The sequence below is a fragment of the Eublepharis macularius genome, chromosome 6, assembly GCF_028583425.1.
Source record: "Eublepharis macularius isolate TG4126 chromosome 6, MPM_Emac_v1.0, whole genome shotgun sequence".
Taxonomy (NCBI): Eukaryota; Metazoa; Chordata; class Lepidosauria; order Squamata; family Eublepharidae; genus Eublepharis; species Eublepharis macularius.
Genome location: NC_072795.1, coordinates 82,941,188 through 82,955,315, shown reverse-complemented (window position 1 = coordinate 82,955,315; position 14,128 = coordinate 82,941,188). Strand labels below are relative to the sequence as shown.

Genomic DNA, 14,128 nt, shown 5'->3' with positions numbered 1-14,128 from the left:
ATCTGCCTGGATTTCAGTTATCTCAAGTCCCCCTTTTAAATATTGCATGTCTGTTTCATAGAAATGCTTTTAAAAGTGTAGGCATTTATTAGCAAACCCCCCAGAAGCCAGTAGTAAATCTGAATAGTGTACTCATTGATTGGAGAAGTGAGCACACTGGATGTCTCAAGGGCCTTTCCCAGTTTTTCTTGCTCATTTTTGTTATACTGATCCAAAATTTTTAGTATGTTGCCTCCTTTGTTCCCATTGAAACGTTTAAACTGAAAAATTGCAGTCATTGGGCTCAGTCCTACAATCTGCAGATGCAAAGACAGTAGTTCTTTCCTGTGATTCCCTCCTGCCTGCACTCCTTTTCAACTCTAGGACTGTGGGACCCATATGGAATAGGTTGGGGGCAAATCTCATGGATGAGGTGCAAAGGGTGATTTCACCCCTTCCCTCTCCCCATTGCATCCATGTGACTATTAGACCAAGTGGATTCTGCAAGCCCAGGAACAATTTTTCTTAGGATCAGAAAGGACTTCTGGTGTGTCTGAGAGGGTGGTATGCAAGAAATATCCACAACCATCAACGCCTTCCACTGCCAGATCACTGGAGCCAACATTTAAATGAATATGTATACTTAAATGTATATTTCCAGTTATGTAAATTTCCCATGCAACAAAATTAGTATTAATTGTATTATTTGGGTTTCTGGGTTATAGATGTAAGGAGGGACTGCAAATATATTTTGTATTACATTCTCTAATCATTATAACTATAAGTTTGTACACAAAGGGTTCACTAATACTTTTGGTTTATGACCCTACAGGTCCAAATGTCTGAATTCTTGGAAAGTTCTGGCACCATTCCCACCAATTACACCCCAGTGCCCCACAACTATCCCGTGAATGGGACTTTAATGATTTTTCATGGCTTGCAGCTGGTGCAACGGCTAAAGCTGCTGATAATCTTAATGTACACAGGTGTGGTAATTGTTGGGATGGTAGGCAACTGCCTTCTGGTTCATGTCATCATGCGTGTAAAGAAGATGCACAATGTCACAAACTTCCTCATTGGAAACCTTGCTCTTTCTGACGTGGCCATGTGTGCCACCTGCATTCCACTCACTCTTGCCTATATTTTTGAGCCTCGTGGCTGGATCTTTGGCAGCAATTTGTGTTACTTTGTATACTTCATGCAACCCGTCACAGTCTATGTCTCCATCTTCACCTTGGCCACCATTGCTGTGGATCGGTACATTGTCATTGTGCACCCACTGAGACGCCGTGTGTCTTTGCAGCTCAGTGCCTACATGGTTCTCTTCATCTGGATTCTCTCCTGCTGCTTGGCATTGCCGGCCATGGCACATACCTATTATGTTGAGCTGGGTCAACAGGGAGTCACACTATGTGAAGAGTTCTGGGGGGACCAAGAGCGCCAGAGGCAAATGTATGCTATGTGCTTACTGCTTATAACCTACCTCTTCCCTTTGCTGGCCATCCTTGTATCCTATATCAAGATCTCTCTCAAGCTAAAGAACAGAGTTATGCCAGGTAGTATCACTCAGAATCAGGCTGACTGGGATAGAGCTAGGAGGAAAAAGACATTTTGCCTTTTGGTAATGGTAGTGGTAGTCTTTGGGGTGTGCTGGCTTCCCCTTCATACCTTCAACCTTATTCGGGACATAAACATTAGTGCTATTGATTCATATTATTTCAGTCTGGTTCAGCTGTTTTGCCATTGGTTTGCTATGAGTTCTGCTTGTTACAACCCCTTCATTTATGCCTGGCTACATGATAGCTTTAGGGAAGAACTAAAAAAATTACTTGCTTGGCATAGGAAAATAGTTCCTGCTGGGCAAAGTGTAACTGTTAGTGTTGTTATCTGAGCAGCTTTCCTGTAAGTGATCTTGTGATTTGTCATTGAGCCCTTAATGTCTATGAGCAAAATGATTCAAAGTTGCAAATAGCAGACAACTGCCATGACTTCTGCACTGGGCAAAACCCAGACCTCAACCATGTCTACATGGAAAATAAATTCACAGTTTGTTTTGCAGGTGGGTTCCTTGGAAGGACTTAATCTGGAAAGGAAAAAAAAATTAGAGAATGATATTTTACTTTTAACCCTTAAAAGCATTTTGTATCAGTGATAACATGTGGGTGCAGGAAATTTACTTCTTGGTGTAATGTAGAAGAACTTTGTTTAGAAAGAAAGTGAATGTAATGTAATTCACATGTAATGTAATTAAGATCTAATATATGTATTTAAGACTCTACCAATATAAGATGTGTGCATGTATTCTGACTACAGAGGCGTACTCAGACAGTTGCCAGAAAACTCCAATAAAATGTCAACATTTTAAGGTTCATATGAAAGCAGTGACAACTACATTTTGCATGCTTTTGCAGGCCTCTGAAATGTCTCAGGCAATATGCTCACAATTTGTGATTGCTTTGAAATATTAAATTCAGAATTTTCTGCCCCCTCCCCTTTCTCTCATCAGGTTCATGCATTACTGGTTTCTCATAAGAGGAAGGAGAATGTTTTATTCCATATTAGAATACATTTTCATTGTTTTCAATGTTATGTGATTCTGAGAATGCAGTTTTGTCTATTGGAACATTAGTGCGACAATTGTATCTTCATGTTGTTAGGACATGTCACAATGAGGGATTGTGATGCCATGAAATATGTAATTTTGGCATATATTATCTGTTGATAAAGACATTTCAAAACACTTCAAAATAAATCAGTTATCATTTTCAAAATTAATCAAACAACTGCCTCCACTAAGCTAAAATGACTCTATTTTCCAAATTATAACAGATTTTCTGATGAATTCCAAAAAAGTAAAAATATTTTCTGACTGAGGGTGGATCACATGGACATGTTTATTCAGTGGTTCCAGCATCAAGTAATGATATACACGTATGAAACAGCCATCACCAACAAAAGCTTTAATTTCACTTTTCAATGGAGGCAGTTCACACATGATCATTTGTCGATCAAGTGGTATATCAGAAATGAGCAATGAAGCACCGCTTCTGATTTTTGCAGGAGGCATTGTCCAGCACCAGTAGGAAATGATGGCAGAAATGGATCTTTCTAACCTTTCTTTTACCCCAGAAGCTACTAGTGAGTCCCAAAAAGGCAATTCTAGGGCTTGGAGGACCTGTATGGACTAATAGCCATGAAAAAGAAGCAGCTGCAGTGAAGAGGAGGCAATGGATGAAATTGCCCTCCTGCTTCTTGTGTTAGTAGAGCTTCAACTGCTGTGCAGAAGTTTTCTTGAACACAGAGAAAGGAAAAGAAAGAAGGCATAGGGGGTCCAACCCATTATATCTACTGCACTTTCCCAATAAACATGCTAAGGAGAAAATTCAAACTGAAATATAAAAGGCAAATATCAATGTTGATAGTTTCTTTGGACAGTCTAGTAGGGCAAAACACAAGACGTTGGTGGCAGTTCACAGAAATGTCAAATGCTTTGGAATATCACCATATTTATGAGTGGACTATCTACTTTTAAAAAAATACCCAGAACAGATTTAACTCAGCATATTAAAGAATGAGCAGATCTAGCAGAAAATGACTGAATAGATGGAATATCTTGGCTGGGGAGATTAATAATACATGGAACAAGACTGGAAAATAAACCTAGATTCATTACCCTATGACTCTTAGAGACTGAAATGTATGATCTACTGGTTAACAAATGAAATCTCTAGACTACAACTGTTATCTGAAATAAGCAAAGTGAGTTTGAATATGACTTGGAAAACATATAATGTTGGAAAACGTTCTCTTGATCCCATTATATCGTCTAGGTATATTCACATGCATATTTGGCTAGTTCTGAAATAAAAAAGACAGTTGTGTGGAATTATTATTGTCTTGGTGGCGAAAGATTATACTAAGGGCATCACTAAAGCATACTGTGGAAGTTAAACTGCACATTATACACACAATGCAGAAATGCAAAACAAAATATAATTGACATGAGTCACTACCAGAGAAACACTTGAGCAGCAAAAGTGTAAATCAATGGCTTTATGCCACCATTAATGTGATCAGTAAAGAAAACAATTTATCCTTGTCCTTGTGTTCTGTATTAGAAGTGTGTCATATGCCAAGAACAGGGTGGACCAGGTCCAAAGTGCTGTGCAGTAAGGATTAATTTTTTTAACAAACATATGCATGGCTTCAGCACATGAACAACATCATTACTGTATGGCAAGATGCAACCCTTTGCCCTCCAGTTGACCTGACCTGAGGGACAACTCAAATGTCTTTTTATTATCCAGTAGACTCTGGGCATACATACAAGGTCTATTTATTGAGAACCTCAAGAGAAAATGCTCTTAGCTTATTTCATGACTGTTAGTTACAACAACTGTCCTATTTCTAGCTGTGGCCATCAGTCCAGAAAAAGGTCAAAATATTAAAAAAAACAACCCTACATCAAGATATGTGATGGCATGCTGGATAATAAGACTCATAAAGTGAGACAGCAAAATGATAATGTAAATCATTCATTTGGGATTCTCGACTTGGTGCAAGATATTTCTGTGTACTAAATGATACATATGTAAAAAGGAGAAGATTGATGGGGCTCGCATACACATCTACATTATGATGTAGCTGTGCATGTGGTCCACACTGGATGGAGATAGAGAGCGCATTCCCACTGTTTTTGTGAACACAGATGGGAAAGTGTATCTCTGCCTGCTTTATGGCTCCACAAAATATTAGAATAGCTATGGTTCACTAACAGACATGGGCACGAACTGAAAAAAAACCATGAACACCATGTTCGTTGTTTGTTGCCATCCACGAACAATGAACAATGAACATGGATGAACATGAAATGTTCCCAAACATGTTCGTTGTTCATTGTTCGTGGGGGCCAGAACCACCACCACCCCCAAACCCCCACTTAGCCCCCCTCCCCTCAAACCCACTTACCTGGCCCTTTAAAGATCCCTTTAAACTATCAGCTGGCAGGCGGAAGGGGGGAATTCCCCCCTGCTGCCTGTCAGCTGATAGTTTAAAGGGCCCTGTCCTGGCAAAAACAGCCGTGTCTGCTGGCAGCTAGTTTGAGGAGTTACCAACTGACCTTCCCAATGTCCAATACCCACCCATTTTGCAGGGGACATAGTCCTCACTCTCCTCCAAAGACTCCCCCAAGTTTCAGAGAGATTGTACCCCGGGAAAGGCATGATCCATGGGTCTCCTCCTTGGCTGTCATTTTCTCTTCACAGTGGCAGAAACAGCAGTGTCTTCTGGCAGCTACTTTGAGGGGTTACCAACTGACCTTCGCAATGTCCAATACTCACCAAATTTGCAGGGGACATAGTCCTCACTGTCCTTTGAAGACCCCCCCCCCAAGTCTCAGAGAGATTGCACCCCGAGAAAGGAATGATCCACGGGTCTCCCCCCTTTGCTGTCATTTTCTCTTCACAGTGGCAAAAACAGGACTGCCTGTTGGAAGGCAGCTACTTTGAGGGATTGCAAACTGACCTTCCCAATGTCCAATACCCACCAAATTTGGAGGGGACATAGTCCTCACTGTCTTCTGAAGAACGTTCAAGTTTCAGAGAAGTTGCACCTTGGGAAAGGCGTGATCCATGGGTCCCCCTTTTTGCTGTCATTTTCTCTTCACAGTGGCAAAAATGAGACTCTCTGCTGGAAGTACTTTGAAGGATTAAAGCCAGAAGGAAAGCCAGAAGGAGTTCAGACAGAGTTCAGTCCCTGCCTGTTGCCAGGGGAATTGATTTAAAGGTGCCAGACTGTCTGTCTTGATGAATGGCTGACAAAGGCAACAAACGAGGCTTGCAACAACCACTTGTTCATTTAGAATGGGGCCTCGTAAACGGCTTGTTCGCGAACAGACGAATGGGCTGTTTGTGGGTTTTTTCCCATTCGTAATGCTGTTCATGCCCATGTCTATTCATTAATAAACCATGGATGCCTCCAACAGAAGCTAAGGATATTGATGATATAGATCAAGAGTTTCAAGTATGGAAAAAATTGTCTTTCTATACAGATTTTGTTACTACACATAGTTGACTTTTGGTTTCTCTTGTTTTTTCCCTCCTCCACTGCATCTCCACATTCTTTAAAAATAAGAATGAGAGGTCTGTTCTGCTTAAAGAAGGAACATATAAGGGTTATGTCGTGTTCTTCTCATCGCATATGCTCACAAGGACAAGGATATAAAAATTGATGTAAATATTTAATATGAAGTGTGTAGGAAACAAGTGGTGTTATGCAATGTTCTTTGTGCTGTTTCCCAACAAGATTGGCAACTACATCTGAACCATAGTGATAGGAATCACTGAGATAGAAAATGTCAGATCAAGTAGCCCTTCATATAAACACACAAGGCACTTCTGTGGCTGATAAACTCATTCTTCTGTTAGAATGATGGGCATAATTGAGACATCAGTGAATCCTTAGAGAGGGGTATGTCATGCAGGTGACTAGGAGGAGAAACTGTTGGATTGGGAAGGACAATTAAGAATAAAGTCTTCTTAGCCTTGAGGTTCTCCTACACTGAATTTATTTTTCCCTGAAATGTTATGAAGCTTCCTAACACACAGGGCTCATTTTGAGGGGGAATGTGCTGGAACACTGTTCCAGCAGTTCCCTCAACAGATCACGTGACACATGGCCCCACTCACCTGACTTTCGGCCATTTTGGGACATTGTGGCCGAAATGGCCCAGATTGGGACCGAAACTGCCGGGATCAGGTCAGTGCCAGGCAGGAGAACCCTCCCGTGCCTGGCACCGACCCGATCCATGCCACTTCAGCCCCAATCTGGGCCCCAAAGTTCCCAAAATGGCCACTTTTGGGCCCATTTCTGCCAGGACCGGGGCCCAAACAGCCCGGATTAGATCAGTGATGGGTGGGGGAAGCCTCCCCTACCTGGCATCAACCAGGCCCCAGCCATTTTGGCCCCAATCCGGACCCAAACTGGCCCAAAATGGCCCTTTTTGCCATTTTGGGACCGTTTCTGCCCAGATTGGGGCCTAAATGGCTCAGATCGGGTTGGTGCCACATGGTGGAACCCTCCTCTGCCCGGCACTGACCTGATCTGAGCAGTTTCAGCCCCAATACGGGCCCCAAATGGCCCCTTTCTGCCATTTTGGGCCCTTTTTGGCCTGGATTGGGCCCAAAACTGCCGTGATTGGGCCACTGCCAGGTGGGGGAACACTCCCCCATCTGGCAGCAGCCGAATCTTGGCCATTTTGGGCTCGATCAAATTAATTATGCTAATGACACACTTCCGGTGATGTCAAAGTACGTGGCATATGCTAACGAGTTATGCTAATGAGTTCCTGCAGCTCTTTTTGTACGAAATGACCTCTGCTAACACATATTTTGAAATTACTCAGCAATTTTTAATGAGCCATATGAGTATTAGTAACAGTTACAAGCAGGGGACCTGGACTTGTAGGGGAAAATCTCATCTGCCCCCACTATTTCATCTTTCCCTTCCTTGAAAAATCCCATAGCCTCTCCCCTTTTCCTGCTTCCTTCTCTCCTTCCCACCCACCAACCAACCTACCTTTATCTGCCCCCTTATCTTCAGTAACCCATCTTTCTCTCTCCATGACAGGCTCTACCTAGGAAAATTATGGCCCAGTTATACACTGCCAGCTCAGTAGCTAGTTTGGGCTGAGATGTGTGGTACCAGCCAGGCTGGGCCCAGTTGCCCAATGTTGATCTGGCAAGATATGTGGGAATCACCTTACTTTCCACTGTATGCTTCTTCCCATCCTATCTTTCTCCTCCTGGCCACCCCCATACCCTCAACTTTCTTATTCCTAACCAAAACCTACCTTTTATCTGCGCTCCACTTTCAGTTGTATTTTTGTTTATTTAATACATTTATACCTCACCTTTCTTCCCAGTGGGGACCCAAAGTAGCTTACATTCTCCTTCCTCCATTTTTATCATCACAACAGTCCAGTGAAGTAGTTTAGGCTAAAAGTGTGTGGCTGGACCAAATTCACCAAATGGCAATTTGAATCTGGGTCTCTCATATCCTAATCTGAAACTCTAACCATTACATAGCAGTGGCTTTTGTGAGGTGAGCCACTGGACCTGGGTGAGTCATGCAGTAGCAAGTTACTGGAAGTTGCTGCCAGGCCTGGCCCCTCAAAGTCTTAAACAGTCCTGGAAAGGCTTCTCTCACCTGCCTTTTGCTGACAAAAAAAACATGGCTTAGTCTGGCATTACTGTTGTGGTTACCTAGCAATGGCCACTGAGGACATTTTAATTTAATTTAATTTAATTTAATTTATTCAATTTATAGTCTGCCCTCCCCACACCTGTGGGCTCAGGATGGATCACAACAAAGCTTAAAAAACCACTACACAATTAATCAACATTACCATTCAAAACATAAATAGTACATATCATTCATTTAAAAACATACTACATCTATATAAGTATAAAAATAGAGAGCATAGCAGCACATTAGACACTCACCTTTCACCATCTATAGAGCATTTTTCAGCAAAATATGTGAGAGATGGGAGGTGACATTGAATGGGAGGGCATATTGTTTAACCCCCCACCGGGGGAGGCACCGCCTAGCATCAACCACATGCCTGGAAGAAGCTCCATTTTGCAGGCCCAGCAAAATACTAACAGGTCCTGCCGGGCCCTGGTCTTGTAAGTCAGAGCGTTCCACCAGGCTGGGACCAGGGCCGAAAAAGCCCTGGCCCTGGTCGACGTCAGGTGGGCCTCCCTAGGGCCAGGGATCTTTATCGCTCACGCAAAGGGTCCTCTGGGGCTCATATGGGGAAAGGCAGTCCTGCAGATATGACAGTCCCAGTCCACATAGGGCTTTATAGGTTAATACCAAAACCTTGAACCTCATTCGGTACTCCACCGGTAACTAATGCAGCTGGCGCAATACTGGCATTATGTGCTCCCATATTGGTGTTCCAGCAATAACCCACACCGTTGCATTCTGTACCAGCTGTAACCGCCAGATCAGGTTCAAGGGAAGCCCAGCGTAAAGTGTGTTACAGTAGTCCAATCTAGAGGTGACCATTGCTTGGACCACTGTAGTCAAGTCACAGGATGATAGATAGGAGGAAAGTTGCCTGGCTTGTCGAAGATAGTAAAAGGAATACCTGGCAACCACAGTAACCTGATCCTCCATTGTCAGGGAGGAATCAAGAATCACCCCCAGGCTCCTAACTCTCGGAGACAGTGTAAGCACTGCCCCATTGAGTATAGTAAGCTGGGTTCCTGAATCCACACTTCCATGACTCAAGTACATAATCTCTGTCTTTGTAGGGTTCAGTTTCAACTGACTTTGTCTCAACCATCCATCCACGGCTTCAAAAGCATGCTTCAGGACATCTGGGGCCGATCCAGGCCAGCCGTCCATCAACAGATAAAGCTGGGTGACACCCAAGCCCGAAACTCTGCACCAACTGGGCAAGGGGGCGCATATAGATATTAAATAATAATGGGGAGAGTATTGCTCCCTGCGGCACAACACATACTAGTGGCCTACGAGACGATAATCTCTCCCCAAGCGCCACCCTCTGTCCCCCAGATCCATTTCTGCCATCATGGAGAAAGGAGACTAGTCACTGCAGCGCTATCCCCTGAATTCCCACATTGGCGAGGCGGTGGGTCAAAAGATCATAGTCGATGATTTGTCTCTTAAAGCTACAGGTGCTGCTTCTATCATTTAGGGAGGGGGTTAACCTCCCAATTATTTTATATTTCAGACTTTTCTGCAAATCTGGTTTTTGTAAATCAAGTTTGTAGAAAGATATGTGTTGTCTGTGCATGGCCCCAGTCTCCAGAGATGGGCACAGACCGGGAAAAAAATGAACCATGTGGTTCATGGTTCATCAAATTTCACAAACCACGAACCATGAACTTTCATGAACCTGCCCCCAGTTCACGAACTGGTTCATTTGGTTCATGAAAACATCACATCCAGGTCAGAAAATCATCACTTCTGGGCCAGCAGAAGGTCACTTTCGAGTCAGCAGAAGGTCTGCAGGAAGTCCATCCCCTGTTGCCTAAGAAACTGATTGATCGGCACCAGGCTGTCTGCAGTGACGAATCAAAAAATGAACCAAATGAACCAGCCTAAAGTTTGTGGTGGTTTGTCAGAAATGGGATCTGATGAACCACTGGTTCACGAACCACAAACCGCCCTGATTCGTCATGAATTTTTGTTCGTGCCCATCTCTAATAATAACCCTTGTCTCTTATATTCTTTGTTTCTAACCCTTATTATATGCTTGATATCCATGGCAGCTCTACTACGAAAATTTGTAGTAGAAGCTATTTTTCTTTCTTAATGGGAACAATGTGTCCAACTCACTGATTTGTCCTGGATTCAGTGATGTCTTTTTTGACATTCTGCAAGAAAAGTTCAAACCATAGTTAACATATGCACTTTGGGAAAGAGAATAGCAGGTTGTGTATTTTCCCGTGACAGAATAAAAGGCCAGGAATACCTTTTACCAGCTTTGTCTTATTAGCTAGCTACAACCTTTCCTGGACAGAAAAGATCAGGCCACTGTGATACACACCTTGGTTACAGCTAGAATAGATTACTGCAATGCACTCTACATGGGGCTGCGATTGAAAAATGTTTGGAAATTTCAATTGGGGCAGAATGGTACTACCAGGATGTTGGCTGCATTAGGTTGTAGGAACAATATAACTCCAGTCTTGGTCCATTTATACTGGCTCTGAATTTGTTTCCAGGCACAGTTTAAGGTGCAGGTGTTGTTCTTTAAAGCCCTACATGGCTTGGGACTAGCATATCTGAAGGACTGCTTACTCCTTTAAGATCCTACCAGACCACTGTGATGTGTTTGGTTGTTTTTAATGGTTTTAAAATGTAATTTTATTATGTATATTTTAATTGTATGGTTGTGGCCTTTGTGAGGGTAGAAAGGTGGGATATATTTTAATAAATAAATACGCAGGTTTTTTTCAGGGTTTTTGGGGGGCAGTTTAAAGGGTTAGGCAGTTTAAACTATCAGCTGGCAGGTGGCGAGGGGGGATCCCCCTGCCGCCTGCCAGCTGATAGTTTAAAGGGACCTGCGGCTTGCAAGTGGCAGGAGAAGTTTATATGGCCATTTCCCTGGGAAATGGCCATTTAAACTGCCCTTTAATGCGACCCAAATGAACCAGTAGACCAGTTTGTGGAAGTTTGTGGAAACAAGCTTCCACAAACCACTGGTTCACGAACCATGAACCGGCCTGGTTCATGTGTTTTTTTGGGTCATAATTTGATTCGTGCCCATCTCTAGTAACTACTACACTACTATTTGTGTACTGCATTTCCAAAATGGTTATTTAAAGAGATTTTTTATAGTTGCACTAATACTATAATGTGCTAGTAGTAGAATAGGAATGAAAGAAAGCATTCAGTATATCAACACAACTGACAAGTTCATATTTGGGTAGGTGGAAGAAGAAGTATTTCCCCTAAGTTTCAGATTTCACTCCAGTTCCATAATTGTGTTGTCAATTACTTAATCGATAGTTGTGAAAGGTTAACATAATCACAATTTCACAGTCAGGCTCCTGTTTATTTCATAAAATACCAATTTCCTAAATTTTTAGCTAATCAGAGTTTTGGAAAATACATAGTCTGTTTGGATTGGATTAATAAGAGATTTGCAGTGCAATTTTAAACAGTCACACAGTGTGATCCTAAGAAAAGTTACTCCAGTCTAAGCCCACTGAAATCAATGAGCTTAGACTGGAGTATCTCTTCTTCGGATGCACAGTGCCCTTCTTAACTTTAAGGGACTTAGAAATAATGTTAGTTGTTTTAGGATTGCACTGTTAGAACACACTTGGCCAATTCATGCATGTAAGCTAGCTGCTTTTCTCTCCATAAGATCCATCCTGTAAATACAATCGCCTGAAGAGGCTCTAATATCAAGAAGTCTAGAAGTAGATACAGCCCACATCTCTCAGGCTGGGAAAAGTGCTGCTGTGGTAGCAGAAGTCTAATCCAACATTGTGTTACCGAGTATTATATTTAAGTCATTCTATTCTGACCGAAGTCAGTAGGATGAAAACCAGTTTACAGCCAAATCCTCTGGTTGAAGCAGATGGTGGCTCACAGCTAGAGGTGCAGATCATGTCAAGGAAGTGCTGATTAGTATTTCGAGAGATAACAGGAACTTTTCTGACACTACTTGGAGTCAGAAAGATGGTGACGTTTTGAACATGATCAGAAACTAAATGCTAGTCTAATGTTTTGGTTTTTCCTATTGCATCTCTGAATGCTTGCTCTTCAGCATTTGTACCACCATATCCTTACAACCTCAATAATCCTGCTCTTATGCCTTGAAGGGTGGCTTCTACAGAACACAAGAAGCTTCTCTATACTGAATCAGACCATCAATCCATCAAGGTTGTCATCGTCTACTCAGACTGGCAGCAGCTCCCCAGGGCCTCGGGCGGAGGTCTTTCACATCACCTATTACCTCATTCTTTTTAAACTGAAGATGCCATGGATTGAACCTGGGACCTTTTACATGCCAAGCAGATGCTCTGCCACTGAATTATGGTCCTCCCTCCTTTGGTCTTTCCCCCTGCCCATGATGCTGCAAAGGTAGGCTAACAGAGTATTTTGCTCCATGATAATATGCTCAGCAATGCCAGCCAAGGAAGTACAAATTGGGGGGGGGGGGGAGAGAGAGGAAGAAGTGGATTAACACATTCACAGCAGGTTCCTAGACAGAATTATAGTTTTCTAAACAGATTGTAGTTGATGGGCTTAGAAGGGTGTAACGCTACTTAGGGAAACTACATTCCCTCCACACCTTCTGGTTCCAAACTGAGCAAACTTTTACCTATCTCTTCTTTCTGGTTTATGCTCTGGACTAGTCAAGTGGGAAGAACATATTTCGGATTAAAACTAACTTTAATGGGATATCTAGTTTAAAGTAACACAACTACATAAAGTCTGAGCAAAGGGACTGGTTTTATTTGGTTTCTGTGATATACCTGCTTATTATCTAAGTTTTGCACACTGATTCCTCACTTCCAGTTTGTCTCTTGTTAGGGTTATAAACTTGCTGGTTAAGTGATTTGTCTCCCCACTCTCTTTTCCTTGTCTGAGATTTACTGTGCCAAAACTGGGAGTTGTGTTACATCAGACCGAACAATTCCAGTTCCATCCCAGGTCTTGGTTCAACTGTTCTCATTTTATGTGGGAGTTGCTCTGACTTGGCAGGTCTAGCATGAGAACTGATTTGGGTAACAGAGGAGACCAATTTTGAACAGTCTGAATGAACAGAAATCAAATTAATGGGGTTGTTACTCTAAAGGAAATAACAATTGAGCATTCCATTTGAAACTAAAAGAAGTGGGAGAAAAAGATGGTGATATGATGACGATGTCCAGGTGTTTTATGAAATCGACTACATTGATGACATTTGATAAATGTTAAAATACAATTTAGTGTTCCTTTGCTACAAAGGGACAAAACCCCTTTGACCTGTCTTAACAATGTAACAACACAGTAAATAATAACAATTATTTAGATGGACTGTAAAATGATAACAGTGAAAAGAACTTGCTGGAATCATCAACACAACAAAGATTTTCTAATATGTATTCTATCGAGACTATTTTCAGACCAAATAACTAAATTAACACTAGCAAAGAAATAACAGGTAAAACGAATAACGTTAGTATTGAAACTATGCTAAAGTAGTAAGTAGAAAATAGATAGAACACTAAACTGTGTTGTACCCAAACATCAAGAGATTGCTTTCAAAAGCAATTTTAATTCCATTTTGAATGCTGTCAATCAGTTTTGAAATATTCTTTGCATATTTTATTCAGCGCAACAGCTGTGCTATAGAAATACTGCAGAAAAGAATATGACAAACAGACACCCGTTTTAAAATGTGTATCAATATTCATAGATCATGGAAACAAACTGTTCAAGTTTCATATTGCATGCTGAGTCCCTCTAGTGGCATCAGCATTTAGAGCCCTTCAGCCTTTTAGCATGGTTTTATTTTATAAAAAGTCAGCAGTGTCAGACCTATAATGGGATCTGGGCTCAGATTTTTTTTAAAAAAATAACTATTCTAATTGATACGGGTTTATTGTTTTGTAAC

General features: G+C 41.9%; 1 protein-coding gene across 1 annotated transcript; it reads left to right on the top strand.

The window, feature by feature from the left end:
• The first annotated feature begins 817 nt into the window (after nucleotides 1-817).
• Nucleotides 818-1,870, top strand: LOC129332805 (prolactin-releasing peptide receptor-like). The gene has a single exon (XM_054984067.1). It carries the CDS (start codon nucleotides 818-820, stop codon nucleotides 1,868-1,870), a length of 1,053 nt encoding a protein of 350 aa, XP_054840042.1.
• Nucleotides 1,871-14,128: the final 12,258 nt, after the last annotated feature.